Here is an 18,167-nt window from a genome sequence, read left to right as displayed (position 1 = left end):
TTGTTACGTTGGTCCCGCTCTCTGCAGGATCTGAGTCCCTGGCGGCGTAGTGTGTTACTGATGGTAGCCTTTGTTACGTTGGTCCCGCTCTCTGCAGGATCTGAGTCCCTGGTGGCGTAGTGTGTTACTGATGGTAGCCTTTGTTACGTTGGTCCCGCTCTCTGCAGGATCTGAGTCCCTGGCGGTGTAGTGTGTTACTGATGGTAGCCTTTGTTACGTTGGTCCCGCTCTCTGCAGGATCTGAGTCCCTGATGGCGTAGTGTATTACTGATGGTAGCCTTTGTTACGTTGGTCCCGCTCTCTGCAGGATCTGAGTCCCTGGTGGTGTAGTGTATTACTGATGGTAGCCTTTGTTACGTTGGTCCCGCTCTCTGCAGGATCCGAGTCCCTGGCGGTGTAGTGTGTTACTGATGGTGGCCTTTGCTACGTTGGTCCCAGCTCTCTGCAGGATCTGAGTCCCTGGCGGCGTAGTGTGTTACTGATGGTGGCCTTTGCTACGTTGGTCCCAGCTCTCTGCAGGATCTGAGTCCCTGGCGGTGTAGTGTGTTACTGATGGTGGCCTTTGTTACGTTGGTCCCGCTCTCTGCAGGATCTGAGTCCCTGGCGGTGTAGTGTGTTACTGATGGTAGCCTTTGTTACGTTGGTCCCAGCTCTCTGCAGGATCTGAGTCCCTGGTGGTGTAGTGTATTACTGATGGTAGTCTTTGTTATGTTGGTCCCGATCTCTGTAGGATCTGAGTCCCTGGCGGTGTAGTGTGTTACTGATGGTGACCTTTGTTACGTTGGTCCCGCTCTCTGCAGGATCGGAGTCCCTGGTGGCGTAGTGTGTTACTGATGGTAGCCTTTGTTATGTTGGTCCCGCTCTCTGCAGGATCTGAGTCCCTGGCGGTATAGTGTGTTACTGATGGTGGCCTTTGTTACGTTGGTCCCGCTCTCTGCAGGATCTGAGTCCCTGGTGGCGTAGTGTGTTACTGATGGTAGCCTTTGTTACGTTGGTCCCGCTCTCTGCAGGATCTGAGTCCCTGGTGGCGTAGTGTGTTACTGATGGTAGCCTTTGTTACGTTGGTCCCGCTCTCTGCAGGATCTGAGTCCCTGGCGGTGTAGTGTGTTACTGATGGTAGCCTTTGTTATGTTGGTCCCGCTCTCTGCAGGATCTGAGTCCCTGGTGGTGTAGTGTGTTACTGATGGTGGCCTTTGTTATGTTGGTCCCGCTCTCTGTAGGTCACTCACTAGGTTCCCCCGTCTGGTTCTGGGATTTTTGCTCCCCGTTCTTGTGATCATTTTGACCCCACGGGGTGAGATCTTGTGTGGAGCCCCAGATCGAGGAGATCATCAGTGCTCTTGTATCTCTTCCATCCCTAATTATTGCCCCCACCGTTGGTTTCTTCCCACCAAGCCTCTTGCCTCTTGCAGATTCAGTCTTCCCCGTCTGCTGCGGCCACAATTGTGTTTCTGGTGTCCTTCGCCAGCTCTTTGGTCTTCACCATCGTGGAGTTTGGAGTGTGACTGCTGGAGGTTGTGGACAGGTGCCATTACTACAGGTAATGAGTGGAGGACAGAGGAGCCTCTTAAAGGAGAAGTTACAAGTCTGAGACCCCAAATCCTGCCTGTTTGTAGGCGACCAAATACTGATTTTCCACCATAATTTGCAAATAAATTCGTTAATAATCAGACAATGTGCTGGTTTCTGTACTGGGCTCTCCTGGGCGATCCTCTCCTTTACACATCACACATCAGCTGACCGCATCAGACTGGTGGGGGGGGGGGCCATACTTTTGCCAACATCATGTATGCGATTATCCCAGTAGAAAGAGAACAGAAGAACAGCACCAGAAGAAGAGGAAAAAAAGGCATGGCAACTTAACCCCCACACAGCATTTGGGGGGGAGCAGCGTCTACAATGAGGTCTACAAGACTATTTAGCAAGTACAAAAGTCCTTTCAAAGTCCACCTCTTGGGACTTCTGCTGTCTGAGCCACCAGCCAATTAGCAGTTTGCCAGGCCATTGTGCTTATGCACTGAGCAGATTTCTGCAGGAAGCAAGCAGCTCCATTCTTACTGCAGTGGCCAGGCTTGGTATTGCAGGCTCTTCACTGAGAACCTCCAATACCAAACTTGGCCACTGCAGTGAGAATGGAGCCGTTTGCTTCCTGCAGAAATCAGTGCAGTGCACAGCATAAGGACCAGCTGATCAGTGGAGGCCCCGAGAGGCAGACTCCCATTGATCTACTACTGACGTCCGCTCCTGCACATAGGCCAATAATAGTTTACAATGGAACAACCCCTTTAAGATGGCAGCTTCATCAGACTTGCTGGGAAACGCAGTAACTAAATTCATTGATGGACTCAGGCCTGTGAAAAAGTTACACCTGGAAACCGTGGAGGCAAAGAGCTTATCTGAGGAAGCCTCCTCAAGTTAGCTGAAGACTTCTTTACCGAGACCCGACATACTCAAGAGGTGAGAGAGAAACCCACTAACTCTGAAGGGGAGCAGTAATGCCAGCCCCCCCCCCAAAAAAATAGGCTCTTGGCACAGCAAAGTTCCTTTCTGAAAAGCAAAGGAGAAATTCTTCCTCCAACGCTGGTGCCAAAAAGAGGGGGGATCCTGAGATCGAAGGGGATGAAGATCTTCGTGGAGGTGACCGAGATCAGTCAGAGCCCAAGTCTGGTGGACCTGACTGGGGGAGGTCACTGGCACAGACATGCGACAGCGCAAGACAGACATCCTGACCGCCGGGATAGGATGAGCCACTGGGGAGGGAAACCCATTTCCAATGTCCTGGACGGCCCTTCCGGGAAGGAAAGAAGCAACGATCCTACTTTCCTATCCTGGACCGGTGGGGTCGGTCTCAAGGCGTCTTTCAGGGTAACGCTCTCTGCAAGACAGGCGGAGTCTATTTAGCACAGACCATCGCCAACTCTATGGGCAACACAGCAGCCAGAATTGGCCTGTTGGCTAAAATGCCCATCTCCCGGCACACAGGAGCCAGTGCCTTCCGGGCAGTTCCCTTGTCTCATCGTAGTTAAGACAAGACTGTTCAGCCTTTTCCTAGGCGGAAACAACCAAAATAGGTAGAAACCGATCTAGAGAACGAGATTAGCTCAGCGTCTGTGGGCTGCACGTAAAGCCCTGGTGGCAGTGCCTAAATGCAGTTTCTTGTGCCGCGCACTGATACATACGAGAAATACTATGGTGCAGCTTTGAGTCCGCAACGCCCAACATCAGTCACACACAACGCCCGTATGAAACACATCGCCTCCCCGCTGTAAAACAGGAAATATGGAGGCGGCATCGTGTTTTGTGGAGACTCTCCAGCAGATCCAAAAAGCCCTTGTGTGGGCAAGATGTAGCATTAACGGGTATTTCCAGGCTCTTTCCCACTCATGACCAAGCCTCTGGATAGGCCGTTAGTAGTTATAGAATCCTAGACTAGTCGAGTTAGTAGGGTCCTCCAGGGTCATCGGGTCCTCTGGGGTCTGCAGGTCCTCCAGAGTCATCGGGTCCGACCCCCTGCTCAGTGCAGGATCACTAAATCATCCCAGACAGATGTCTGCCCAGCCTCTGAAGACTTCCATTGAAGGAGAACTCACCACCTCCCGTGGCAACCTGTTCCACTCATTGACCCCCCCCCCCCCCTCACTGTCTAATATCTAATCTGTGTCTCCTCCCTCTCAGTTTCCTCCCATTGCTTCTAGTCTTTCCTTGTGCAGATGAGAATAGGGCTGATCCCTCTGCACTGTGACAGCCCCTCAGATATTTGTAGACCGCTATTAAGTCTCCTCTCAGCCTTCTCTTCTGGAAGCTAAACATTCCCAGAGCCTTTAACCGTTCCTCACAGGACATGATTTGCAGACCGCTCACCATCTTGGTAACTCTTCTCTGAACTTGCTCCAGTTTGTCTATGTCTTCTATAAAGTGGGGTGCCCGGAACTGGACCCAGTATTCCAGATGAGGTCTGACTAAGGAAGAGTAGAGGGGATAATGACCTCACGTGATCTAGACTCTATGCTTCTCTTAATACATCCCAGAATTGTGTTTGCCTTTTTGGCTGCTGCATCACATTGTTGGCTCATGTTCAGTCTATGATCTATTAGTATACCCAAGTCTTTTTCACATGTGCCGCTGCTTAGCCCAATTCCTCCCATTCTGTATGTGCTTTCCTCATTTCTCTTGTCCAGTTGTAGGACTTTGCATTTCTCCTTGTTAAACAACATTCTGTTAGTCGCTGACCACTGTGCAAGCTTTTCAGGATCTTTTTGAATCCTCTCTCTTCCCTAGCGTTAGCTATCCCTCCTTGCTTTGTGTCGTCGGCACACTTGATCAGTTTCCCATCAATTTTCTCCTCTAGATTATAAAACTGTTGATTGACACTGGGCCCCGTACAGAGCCCTGTAGTACCCGTCTCAGGACCCCCGTCTATCAGATTATTCTGCCTGCTGTTCAGTGCAGCGCTCTGGAAGTTGTCAGCAGCGGACGGGGAAAACTTGGGAGCGTTGTGCTGCTATTCCACTCCCTGCTTCTCACATCCCGTTGTCCTGGCAGAAAGTGGAATAGCAGCACGGCGCTCCCACTGATTCCAATGGGAGTGAAGCCGGCGCTCCTGCTTTCTCCCCTGTCCGCTGCTGACAACTTCTATCGTGGGAGAGACACACAATTAGCTGATGGACGGGGATCCCAAGCAGCGGACCCCCATCTATCAACCACTGATGGCCCATCCAGAAGCTAGGTCGGCAGTTGAAAAGAGCCTGGAAAAACCCTTTAATGGAGCAAAACACGAGGAACTTTAGAAGATACATCTGCTGCTGCCTATAGAGAATGACCCCAAATATACACAGGAGCGCCCTAAAAACATAACCCGGGGGGACCCTAGACAAGACCGGTCCGAGTGGATTTAAGTTTGATTCTAGTCATTTCCACCCACCCCCACTGATTGTACGACGTCCACATGCACCCAGCTGAAGGCCCTATTCCTGCGACCCACGGAAGAGAAGGGAGAAGAATTGGCACATAGTTTAAGGGGCTTCTCAGAGAGACTACTACTGAGGGGTCATCGAGATTGGCCATCAATAGTCAATCGGCCGGGGGCCGTCGCTCGGGACCCCGACTGATCAGCTGAGTGGGTGCATGCTGTCAGCACTGCAAATACACAGAGGTCGGAGCAGAAGCAGTGGAAGTCTCCGCGCCGCCCTCCATGTAGTGGCCGGCGCTTGTAACTGCAGGCACATTGATGACCGATCCTGAGGAGACTGCAGGTCATCCCTAGTATTTTCCATGGAAAACCCCTTTAATGGATGAAGAAATCAAGGCACTCTCACAGACGTTTCTGGGACCGGCGAGACAGCCGCTCGATCGCAGCGCTTTGTCTCTTCTGTTTTTGAGCATTTAGCGCCCCTCATCAATGCTAAACTCCGCTGTCGGCCGCAGCTCCCTGCGGATGAAAGTAAAAGCGCGGCGCTTACTGCAACGCATGTGTGAGGGAGGCCTTAGTGCGATGACAAGCTTTATACAATCAGCACCTACCTTAGGTAAACCACTAATGCAACAAGCCCAGCGAAAACTAAAGCAGAACACCACGAACCAAAAGGAAAATGGGAACTACCCAACAAGCTGCCGAGGAGGAGAACATAACACTAACGGGGGATTCCAGGCATATCCTCAGGAGCCGAGAGCCCGCCTCTTAGGACCCCTGGCAATGGCCGGGGGCCAGACGTGCACATTGGTGGTCGGAGCATGAAGTGCTACAGAAGGTATAGCTCCCACACGATTACCCTTCTGGCTCCGACCCCAATGTGGACAGAGCCAGCAACATCTGGCCCGCTGTGGGGATGGAGATAAGCTGAGGGCCGGGGGCCCAAGCGATGGACCTCTAGCTATGAACTATTGATGGACTGCCCTGAGATTAGGTCATCAGTACTACAAAAGGTGTTAAATGCCCGGGATACCCCTGTAAAAACCAGAACTGGATCTGGCACCATGAGACACGCTACACAAGGCAGGAGAGTTCTGCATGGAGGACCTACCTTGGGGCAGCGCCTGTTCAGCGTGCGCTGGGAATCAAAATAAGTAATGGTCCGCTTAGTGACGTCCACACAGACCAGCGACCAGTGGACCTCCAAGTGTATGGGGATCAACAGCAGCTGCTTACTGAAGATGTCAACCTGCAAACAGAGAATGCCATTAGGAAGAGACCTGCACAAGTGCGAAGGAAAGGTGGGACCGAAGTAGCCACTAATGTCCAGCAGGAAGATACCATGTAGTAATGGGCCCACAGCCCCTAGCCATGTCCAGTAGGAAGATACCATGTAGTAATGGGCCCACGGCCCCTAGCCATGTCCAGTAGGAAGATACCATGTAGTAATGGGCCCACGGCCCCTAGCCATGTCCGGTAGGAAGATACCATGTAGTAATGGGCCCACGGCCCCTAGCCATGTCCGGTAGGAAGATACCATGTACTAATGGGCCCACGGCCCCTAGCCATGTCCGGTAGGAAGATACCATGTACTAAAGGGCCCACGGCCCCTAGCCATGTCCAGTAGGAAGATACCATGTAGTAATGGGCCCACGGCCCCTAGCCATGTCCAGTAGGAAGATACCATGTAGTAATGGGCCCACGGCCCCTAGCCATGTCCGGTAGGAAGATACCATGTACTAATGGGCCCACGGCCCCTAGCCATGTCCGGTAGGAAGATACCATGTACTAATGGGCCCACGGCCCCTAGCCATGTCCAGTAGGAAGATACCATGTAGTAATGGGCCCACGGCCCCTAGCCATGTCCAGTAGGAAGATACCATGTAGTAATGGGCCCACGGCCCCTAGCCATGTCCGGTAGGAAGATACCATGTACTAATGGGCCCACGGCCCCTAGCCATGTCCGGTAGGAAGATACCATGTACTAATGGGCCCACGGCCCCTAGCCATGTCCGGTAGGAAGATACCATGTACTAATGGGCCCACGGCCCCTAGCCATGTCCAGTAGGAAGATACCATGTACTAATGGGCCCACAGCCCCTAGCCATGTCCAGTAGGAACATACAATGTACTAATGGGCCCACAGCCCCTAGCCATGTCCAGTGGGAAGATACCATATAGTCATGGGCCCACAGCGCCTAGCCATGTCCAGTAGGAAGATACCATGTACTAATGGGCCCACGGCCCCTAGCCATGTCCGGTAGGAAGATACCATGTACTAATGGGCCCACGGCCCCTAGCCATGTCCGGTAGGAAGATACCATGTACTAATGGGCCCACAACCCCTAGCCATGTCCAGTAGGAAGATACCAGGTACTAACGGGCCCACAACCCCTAGCCATGTCCAGTAGGAAGATACCATGTAGTAATGGGCCCACGGCCCCTAGCCATGTCCAGTAGGAAGATACCATGTAGTAATGGGCCCACAGCCCCTAGCCATGTCCAGTAGGAAGATACCATGTAGTAATGGGCCCACAGCCCCTAGCCATGTCCGGTAGGAAGATACCATGTAGTAATGGGCCCACAGCCCCTAGCCATGTCCGGTAGGAAGATACCATGTAGTAATGGGCCCACGGCCCCTAGCCATGTCCAGTAGGAAGATACCATGTACTAATGGGCCCACGGCCCCTAGCCATGTCCAGTAGGAAGATACCATGTAGTAATGGGCCCACGGCCCCTAGCCATGTCCAGTAGGAAGATACCATGTACTAATGGGCCCACGGCCCCTAGCCATGTCCAGTAGGAAGATACCATGTACTAATGGGCCCATGGCCCCTAGCCATGTCCAGTAGGAAGATACCATTTGTAATGGGCCCACGGCCCCTAGCCATGTCCAGTAGGAAGATACCATGTACTAATGGGCCCATGGCCCCTAGCCATGTCCAGTAGGAAGATACCATTTGTAATGGGCCCACGGCCCCTAGCCATGTCCGGTAGGAAGATACCATGTACTAATGGGCCCACAACCCCTAGCCATGTCCAGTAGGAAGATACCAGGTACTAACGGGCCCACAACCCCTAGCCATGTCCAGTAGGAAGATACCATGTAGTAATGGGCCCACGGCCCCTAGCCATGTCCAGTAGGAAGATACCATGTAGTAATGGGCCCACAGCCCCTAGCCATGTCCAGTAGGAAGATACCATGTAGTAATGGGCCCACAGCCCCTAGCCATGTCCGGTAGGAAGATACCATGTAGTAATGGGCCCACGGCCCCTAGCCATGTCCAGTAGGAAGATACCATGTACTAATGGGCCCACGGCCCCTAGCCATGTCCAGTAGGAAGATACCATGTACTAATGGGCCCACGGCCCCTAGCCATGTCCAGTAGGAAGATACCATGTAGTAATGGGCCCACGGCCCCTAGCCATGTCCAGTAGGAAGATACCATGTACTAATGGGCCCATGGCCCCTAGCCATGTCCAGTAGGAAGATACCATTTGTAATGGGCCCACGGCCCCTAGCCATGTCCAGTAGGAAGATACCATGTACTAATGGGCCCACGGCCCCTAGCCATGTCCAGTAGGAAGATACCATGTAGTAATGGGCCCACGGCCCCTAGCCATGTCCAGTAGGAAGATACCATGTACTAATGGGCCCACGGCCCCTAGCCATGTCCAGTAGGAAGATACCATGTAGTAATGGGCCCACGACCCCTAGCCATGTCCAGTAGGAAGATACCATGTAGTAATGGGCCCACGACCCCTAGCCATGTCCGGTAGGAAGATACCATGTAGTAATGGGCCCACGGCCCCTAGCCATGTCCAGTAGGAAGATACCATGTAGTAATGGGCCCACGGCCCCTAGCCATGTCCAGTAGGAAGATACCATGTAGTAACGGGCCCACGGCCCCTAGCCATGTCCAGTAGGAAGATACCATGTAGTAACGGGCCCACGGCCCCTAGCCATGTCCAGTAGGAAGATACCATGTAGTAACGGGCCCACGGCCCCTAGCCATGTCCAGTAGGAAGATACCATGTACTAATGGGCCCATGGCCCCTAGCCATGTCCAGTAGGAAGATACCATGTAGTAATGGGCCCACGGCCCCTAGCCATGTCCAGTAGGAAGATACCATGTACTAATGGGCCCACGGCCCCTATCCATGTCCAGTAGGAAGATACCATGTAGTAATGGGCCCACGGCCCCTAGCCATGTCCAGTAGGAAGATACCATGTACTAATGGGCCCACGGCCCCTAGCCATGTCCAGTAGGAAGATACCATGTAGTAATGGGCCCACGACCCCTAGCCATGTCCAGTAGGAAGATACCATGTAGTAATGGGCCCACGGCCCCTAGCCATGTCCAGTAGGAAGATACCAGGTACTAATGGGCCCACGGCCCCTAGCCATGTCCAGTAGGAAGATACCATGTACTAATGGGCCCACGGCCCCTAGCCATGTCCAGTAGGAAGATACCATGTACTAATGGGCCCACGGCCCCTAGCCATGTCCAGTAGGAAGATACCATGTAGTAATGGGCCCACGGCCCCTATCCATGTCCAGTAGGAAGATACCATGTAGTAATGGGCCCACGGCCCCTAGCCATGTCCAGTAGGAAGATACCAGGTACTAATGGGCCCACGGCCCCTAGCCATGTCCAGTAGGAAGATACCATGTAGTAATGGGCCCACGGCCCCTAGCCATGTCCAGTAGGAAGATACCATGTAGTAATGGGCCCACGACCCCTAGCCATGTCCAGTAGGAAGATACCATGTAGTAATGGGCCCACGGCCCCTAGCCATGTCCAGTAGGAAGATACCATGTAGTAATGGGCCCACGGCCCCTAGCCATGTCCAGTAGGAAGATACCATGTACTAATGGGCCCACGGCTCCTAGCCATGTCCAGTAGGAAGATACCATGTAGTAATGGGCCCACGGCCCCTAGCCATGTCCAGTAGGTAGATACCATGTAGTAATGGGCCCATGACCCCTAGCCATGTCCAGTAGGAAGATACCATGTAGTAATGGGCCCATGACCCCTAGCCATGTCCAGTAGGAAGATACCAGGTACTAACGGGCCCACAACCCCTAGCCATGTCCAGTAGGATGATACCATGTAGTAATGGGCCCACGGCCCCTAGCCATGTCCAGTAGGAAGATACCATGTACTAATGGGCCCACAGCCCCTAGCCATGTCCAGTAGGAAGATACCATGAGGTAGGACGCTTGGACCTTCTCCTTATCGTGGCTTACAGTACGATTTCCTTGCAGTACCATCTTGCCCCGATACATCTGACCCAAGACAATAGATTCCGTTGTGTCACAAGGTCCTTACTACAGTGGATGCTGTTGGATATTTAGGCCTTCCTTTTAGCATCACAGAGGAGTACGGCCAAATCCCCTTACTAAAGATAGAAGTAGGACACCTAAAGAGGCCGGCAGCGCAGCCTCCCCGTGGGAGCAGAAAGGCCGAAAGCTAGGAATAGGTGCCAGGTACTAATGTACACCTAAGAAAGGGGAGTGGCTAGTCGGTGCTTCACCTGCAGACAGGTAGGCTGCAGCACCCAATATCCCACAGATAGTGATAATGAGGCTGAAGCATGACAGTGAGGCGCTGGCTCCCCGCACAAAGAGCTGCAACTGATAGAATGAATACAAACGTGCAGACATGGAGGAGCATCGCAAAGGTGCAAAGCACTGCCAAAAAGCCACGCGCACACATCCTAGAGGGGAGGAGCGGCGCCCAGCCCCGAAATGTACTTGGATACAGGATAGCAGTGGAGTCAGGCCGACAGACAGAGGTGACCCCCGGGCTCCCCAGCATATGAGGTCCAACTTCCAAATATAGAGAAATATGAGGGATTGTCATGTGAGCGGTGTTCATTAGTACCTGGCACCCTACCTGTCTGCAGGTGCGGCACCGACTAGCCACTCCCCTTGCTTAGGTGTACATTAGTACCTGGCACCTATTCCTAGCATCCAGCCTTTCTGCTCCCACGGGGAGGTTTGTGTTTTCGGCCTCCTTAGGTGTCCTACTTTTTCGTAAGGGAATTCGGCCGTAATCACCGGTGATTTTGTAATTTTCTCTCTTTTTCGGACCATCGCCCCCTCATTCTCTACTGGTTTGTGCATGTCTGCCAGTATCACAGTTACGTCTCCCTCGTCTGGCACCTCTGGGCATCTGTACGCGGTGAGAAAGCAGTTGGGGACACTTTTTGGTTAAAGAGGTATTCCCATCTTGTTTTTTATAGCCAAGATGGGATTCCGTTTCTATAGTTACCGGCCAGTAACTACCCAAATGGCTACAGAAAGCTATGTAAGAGCAACAGCAGCCGCGCCAAGACGGGGAAACCCCTTTAATGATGCAGCTTGTTTTTCCTGATTTATCCTCCCGACTTAAAAAAAAAAATTGGGCCTCCCCCTTGGTCACGGACGCGGCGCTCCGAGGGCCTCCCCCTTGGTCACGGACGCGGCGCTCCGAGGGCCTCCCCCTTGGTCACGGACGCGGCGCTCCGAGGGCCTCCCCCTTGGTCACGGACGCGGCGCTCCGAGGGCCTCCCCCTTGGTCACGGACGCGGCGCTCCGAGGGCCTCCCCCTTGGTCACGGACGCGGCGCTCCGAGGGCCTCCCCCTTGGTCACGGACGCGGCGCTCCGAGGGCCTCCCCCTTGGTCACGGACGCGGCGCTCCGAGGGCCTCCCCCTTGGTCACGGACGCGGCGCTCCGAGGGCCTCCCCCTTGGTCACGGACGCGGCGCTCCGAGGGCCTCCCCCTTGGTCACGGACGCGGCGCTCCGAGGGCCTCCCCCTTGGTCACGGACGCGGCGCTCCGAGGGCCTCCCCCTTGGTCACGGACGCGGCGCTCCGAGGGCCTCCCCCTTGGTCACGGACGCGGCGCTCCGAGGGCCTCCCCCTTGGTCACGGACGCGGCGCTCCGAGGGCCTCCCCCTTGGTCACGGACGCGGCGCTCCGAGGGCCTCCCCCTTGGTCACGGACGCGGCGCTCCGAGGGCCTCCCCCTTGGTCACGGACGCGGCGGTCCGAGGGCCTGTTGTTTTTTTGGGGCACAAGTTTTATTTTTCAGTGCTACCATTTAACGTACGAAAAGACTTTCTAAGTGGGATGAAATGGAATAAACACACAATTCTGTCATCCTTGGGGGACCCCGTTTGTGCGCCGCAACACGGTGACATGTGATATTACTTGTAGGGAGTTGGGGGTTTTTGTATTACTTGAAAAAAAAAATAAATTGAATTAAATTTCTGCCGCCATCGTTTGCCCCCCATAACTCTTATTCTGCCGCGGCCATAGTCGTGCGCGGCCTCGTTACCGCCGCCATCGTTTGCCCCCCATAACTCTTATTCTGCCGCGGCCATAGTCGTGCGCGGCCTCGTTACCGCCATCGTTTGCCCCCCATAACTCTTATTCTGCCGCGGCCATAGTCGTGCGCGGCCTCGTTACCGCCGCCATCGTTTGCCCCCCATAACTCTTATTCTGCCGCGGCCATAGTCGTGCGCGGCCTCGTTACCGCCATCGTTTGCCCCCCATAACTCTTATTCTGCCGCGGCCATAGTCGTGCGCGGCCTCGTTACCGCCGCCATCGTTTGCCCCCCATAACTCTTATTCTGCCGCGGCCATAGTCATGCGCGGCCTCGTTACCGCCATCGTTTGCCCACCATAACTCTTATTCCGCCGCGGCCTCGTTCCTGCGCGGCCTCGTTCTGCTGCCATCGTTTGCCCCCATAACTCTTATTCCGCCGCGGCCTCGTCCCTGCAGTTCCTACTGGTCCCGTTTTGCAGTATATCTGAGTTTTGAGGGCTTTTTATCATACTGCTCCTGCAGACAGGATGACCTGGAGGGGAGTTTTGTTTTCCGATGACCGTCACCATCTGTTCATTTGACAGATCGGACTTGTATAGATGCAGCGATACAAAGTATCTTTTCTTTAATTATAAATATGGGAAAAGGTTTTTTTTTTAAACGTATTAACATTTATTTTTCTAAGAGTTAATGCAATATGGTTGTAGCGCATCATACTCCAACAAGTCATGCCACAAGTGTGCCGTACTATGCCATCAGTCATGACAGCCCCGGGGAAGGCCATTCTGGACCGCCAAAACCAGATCAAGGCATTAAAAGGGTTAACATCAGCAATCAGTGTTGCCGCCAACGGTGGCTGTTGAGGGCAGGTGTCATCCACCATGTATAGAGCAAGATGGTCAGGGATCTAAATGCATGCCCTGGGCCGTGAAGGGGTTAACGTGAGCAGACCTCAGCGCTAGTCTCTCTAGTCTGAGGGTTCAGCCCATCGGTCGGTGTTCTGCCAACATTGATGCCGCAGGACGGGACCCAGGGAGACGCCCCCGGGTTGGGTGTCACATGGGCGCAGCCATGCCGGTACTCACGTTTTTTGTCCACCTCTTGACTCCTTCGTATCCTTTTGTTCTCAGCTTGTCGTAAAAAAAACTGTTGAAGAAGTGAACCTGAAGAGAATAAAAATGAGGGCTGGTACAACAGCGTGCAACTCCTACCCTCCAGACCGCACACAGCGCCAGCCCATCAGTGACCCCGCAGATCGACGCAGAGCCGTGGGCCCTACAGGTGGCCCTTGGAGCGTCTGAACACAAGCTTCAAAGGGTTACAGAAACATGGCTGCCTTCTTCCACCCACAGAGCCGCCTTTGTCCGTGGGGTTGCGTCTGATATTGCAGCTCAGCCCCATTTAAGTAAGTGGCAGCTAAGCTGCAATACCAGACACGACCCGCAGTTAAGGGTGGCACTGTGTTTGGAAGCAGCTAGGTTTTGCTAACTGTGGACAACCCTTTAAAATGCCTGTAACATCATGGGAGCCATGTATTTAGTGGGGCGAGTTATACTACCCAGGAGGCCCACCGGTGAGTCGCTGCCAGGGTATTAGTCTCATGATACTGACACGCATTTTAGGGGTTGCCTGGGAGGAGCATAAACCGGCTACTGTCAGCACAGCCTGTGGCACCTTAGTACAGGGGCACTCACTATAAGCCACAGCCCCCACCCTGATGGAGGAGAAGAACAACTAACCTTCTCTGGAACGGCGTCCATGACCAGGTCTCCATACATGTTCATCACCTGAGGAGAGGAGGCGTTAGTACTGCTCCAGACGCACCACATACCGCACCGCCATACTGCACTCACCTGATCGTTCAGCCAGTTCTGGCCATACAGTGTTCCCAGGTCATCCATGCTCAGCACATGCCTCTTGTATGTGACACGGAAGCTGCGCACCAGGTTGTTCCCAGGCAGACGCTGATATGACTGGATGACGTGCTGCACGACCGCCCTCCTGTGCAACAACAGTTACCGTCAGGAACACAACACTACGGGGGCAGTAATACTCCCATCATCTCCTGACCACAGATCACATGTATGACATCAGCGACACCTGCACTACATGTACCTGGCAGGGGTGGAAAACGACAGCTGGAACACGTCCTCAAGCTTCTCCAACACCTCATCTGTCCCCAGAGGAATCAGGCTGCCATATGTCTGGAGGAACTGGTCCAGGATACCTGCAAGAGAGAAAGTCAGCATATCCAGCACAGAGTAGGTCATTAAATATTCTCCACCCTCACAATATCTGCCAATCCATAACCCTCCAGCTCCGCAACAGAGGACTAGTAGTGCATCAGAATAAAACACATTATTGTATTATACCCCAGAGCTGCACTCACTATTCTGCTGGTGGAGTCACTGTGTACATACATTACTTATCCTGTACTGCTCCTGAGTTACAGCCTGTATTATACCCCAGAGCTGCGCTCACTATTCTGCTGGTGGAGTCACTGTGTACATACATTACTTATCCTGTACTGATCCTGAGTTACATCCTGTATTATACCCCAGAGCTGCACTCACTATTCTGCTGGTGTAGTCACTGTGTACATACATTACTTATCCTGTACTGCTCCTGAGTTACATCCTGTATTATACTCCAGAGCTGCACTCACTATTCTGCTGGTGGAGTCAATGTGTACATACATTACTTATCCTGTACTGCTCCTGAGTTACATCCTGTATTATACTGCAGAGCTGCACTCACTATTCTGCTGGAGTCACTGTGTACATACATTACTTATCCTGTACTGATCCTGAGTTACATCCTGTATTATACTCCAGAGCTGCACTCACTATTCTGCTGGTGGAGTCACTGTGTATATACATTACTAATCCTGTATTGATCCTGTGTTATACCCCAGAGCTGCACTCACTATTCTGCTGGGGGGGGGGGGGGGGGGGTCACTGTGTACATACATTACTTATCCTGCACTGATCCTGAGTTACATCTTGTATTATACTCCAGGGCTGCACTCACTATTCTGCTGCTGGTGGAGTCACTGTGTACATACATTACTTATCCTGTACTGATCCTGAGTTACAGCCTGTATTATACCCCAGAGCTGCACTCACTATTCTGCTGGTGGAGTCACTGTGTACATACATTACTTATCCTGTACTGATCCTGAGTTACATCCTGTATTATACTCCAGAGCTGCACTCACTATTCTGCTGCTGGTGGAGTCACTGTGTACATACATTACTTATCCTGTACTGCTCCTGAGTTACATCCTGTATTATACTCCAGAGCTGCACTCACTATTCTGCTGCTGGTGGAGTCACTGTGTACATACATTACTTATCCTGTACTGCTCCTGAGTTACATCCTGTATTATACTCCAGAGCTGCACTCACTATTCTGCTGGTGGAGTCACTGTGTACATACATTACTTATCCTGTACTGCTCCTGAGTTACATCCTGTATTATACTGCAGAGCTGCACTCACTATTCTGCTGGTGGAGTCACTGTGTACATACATTACTTATCCTGTACGGATCCTGAGTTACATCCTGTATTATCCTCCAGAGCTGCACTCACTATTCTGCTGGTGGAGTCACTGTGTACATACATTACTTATCCTGTACTGCTCCTGAGTTACATCCTGTATTATACTGCAGAGCTGCACTCACTATTCTGCTGGGGGAGTCACTGTGTACATACATTACTTATCCTGTACAGATCCTGAGTTACATCCAGTATTATACTCCAGAGCTGCACTCACTATTCTGCTAGTGGAGTCACTGTGTACATACATTACTTATCCTGTACTGCCCCTGAGTTACGTCCTGTATTATACTCCAGAGCTGCACTCACTATTCTGCTGGTGGAGTCACTGTGTACATACATTACTTATCCTGTACTGATCCTGAGTTACAGCCTGTATTATACCCCAGAGCTGCACTCACTATTCTGCTGGTGTAGTCACTGTGTACATACATTACTTATCCTGTACTGCTCCTGAGTTACATCCTGTATTATACTGCAGAGCTGCACTCACTATTCTGCTGGTGGAGTCACTGTGTACATACATTACTTATCCTGTACTGCTCCTGAGTTACATCCTGTATTATACTCCAGAGCTGCACTCACTATTCTGCTGGTGGAGTCACTGTGTACATACATTACTTATCCTGTACTGCTCCTGAGTTACATCCTGTATTACACTGCAGAGCTGCACTCACTATTCTGCTGGGGGAGTCACTGTGTACATACATTACTTATCCTGTACAGATCCTGAGTTACATCCAGTATTATACTCCAGAGCTGCACTCACTATTCTGCTAGTGGAGTCACTGTGTACATACATTACTTATCCTGTACTGCCCCTGAGTTACGTCCTGTATTATACTCCAGAGCTGCACTCACTATTCTGCTGGTGGAGTCACTGTGTACATACATTACTTATCCTGTACTGCTCCTGAGTTACATCCTGTATTATACTCCAGAGCTGCACTCACTATTCTGCTGGAGTCACTGTGTACATACATTACTTATCCTGTACTGATCCTGAGTTACATCCAGTATTATACTCCAGAGCTGCACTCACTATTCTGCTGGTGGAGTCACTGTGTACATACATTACGTATCCTGTACTGATCCTGAGTTACATCCTGTATTATACTCCAGAGCTGCACTCACTATTCTGCTGGTGGAGTCACTGTATACATACATTACTTATCCTGTACTGCCCCTGAGTTACGTCCTGTATTATACTCCAGAGCTGCACTCACTATTCTGCTGGTGGAGTCACTGTGTACATACATTACTTATCCTGTACTGATCCTGAGTTACAGCCTGTATTATACCCCAGAGCTGCACTCACTATTCTGCTGGTGTAGTCACTGTGTACATACATTACTTATCCTGTACTGCTCCTGAGTTACATCCTGTATTATACTCCAGAGCTGCACTCACTATTCTGCTGGTGGAGTCAATGTGTACATACATTACTTATCCTGTACTGCTCCTGAGTTACATCCTGTATTATACTGCAGAGCTGCACTCACTATTCTGCTGGAGTCACTGTGTACATACATTACTTATCCTGTACTGATCCTGAGTTACATCCTGTATTATACTCCAGAGCTGCACTCACTATTCTGCTGGTGGAGTCACTGTGTATATACATTACTAATCCTGTATTGATCCTGTGTTATACCCCAGAGCTGCACTCACTATTCTGCTGGGGGGGGGGGGGGTCACTGTGTACATACATTACTTATCCTGCACTGATCCTGAGTTACATCTTGTATTATACTCCAGGGCTGCACTCACTATTCTGCTGCTGGTGGAGTCACTGTGTACATACATTACTTATCCTGTACTGATCCTGAGTTACAGCCTGTATTATACCCCAGAGCTGCACTCACTATTCTGCTGGTGGAGTCACTGTGTACATACATTACTTATCCTGTACTGATCCTGAGTTACATCCTGTATTATACTCCAGAGCTGCACTCACTATTCTGCTGCTGGTGGAGTCACTGTGTACATACATTACTTATCCTGTACTGCTCCTGAGTTACATCCTGTATTATACTCCAGAGCTGCACTCACTATTCTGCTGCTGGTGGAGTCACTGTGTACATACATTACTTATCCTGTACTGCTCCTGAGTTACATCCTGTATTATACTCCAGAGCTGCACTCACTATTCTGCTGGTGGAGTCACTGTGTACATACATTACTTATCCTGTACTGCTCCTGAGTTACATCCTGTATTATACTGCAGAGCTGCACTCACTATTCTGCTGGTGGAGTCACTGTGTACATACATTACTTATCCTGTACGGATCCTGAGTTACATCCTGTATTATCCTCCAGAGCTGCACTCACTATTCTGCTGGTGGAGTCACTGTGTACATACATTACTTATCCTGTACTGCTCC

General features: G+C 51.7%; 1 protein-coding gene across 1 annotated transcript in view; it reads right to left on the bottom strand.

Moving 5' to 3' along the window:
* Positions 1 to 5,855: 5,855 nt before the first annotated feature.
* The window catches only part of SENP3 (SUMO specific peptidase 3), a 33,848-nt gene continuing 21,536 nt past the window's right edge, over positions 5,856 to 18,167 (bottom strand). The window contains exons 4-8 of the mRNA XM_066588909.1: positions 14,341 to 14,452; positions 14,079 to 14,226; positions 13,965 to 14,012; positions 13,311 to 13,388; positions 5,856 to 6,158 (exon numbers count right to left, since the gene is read on the bottom strand). Of these exons, the coding sequence (XP_066445006.1) occupies positions 5,871 to 6,158; positions 13,311 to 13,388; positions 13,965 to 14,012; positions 14,079 to 14,226; positions 14,341 to 14,452 (674 nt within the window). The 3' untranslated portion in view covers positions 5,856 to 5,870. The remainder of the gene's footprint in view (positions 6,159 to 13,310; positions 13,389 to 13,964; positions 14,013 to 14,078; positions 14,227 to 14,340; positions 14,453 to 18,167) is intronic.

This window comes from Eleutherodactylus coqui, unplaced genomic scaffold, assembly GCF_035609145.1.
Source record: "Eleutherodactylus coqui strain aEleCoq1 unplaced genomic scaffold, aEleCoq1.hap1 HAP1_SCAFFOLD_90, whole genome shotgun sequence".
Taxonomy (NCBI): Eukaryota; Metazoa; Chordata; class Amphibia; order Anura; family Eleutherodactylidae; genus Eleutherodactylus; species Eleutherodactylus coqui.
This window is presented reverse-complemented; position numbering and strand designations above follow the sequence as displayed.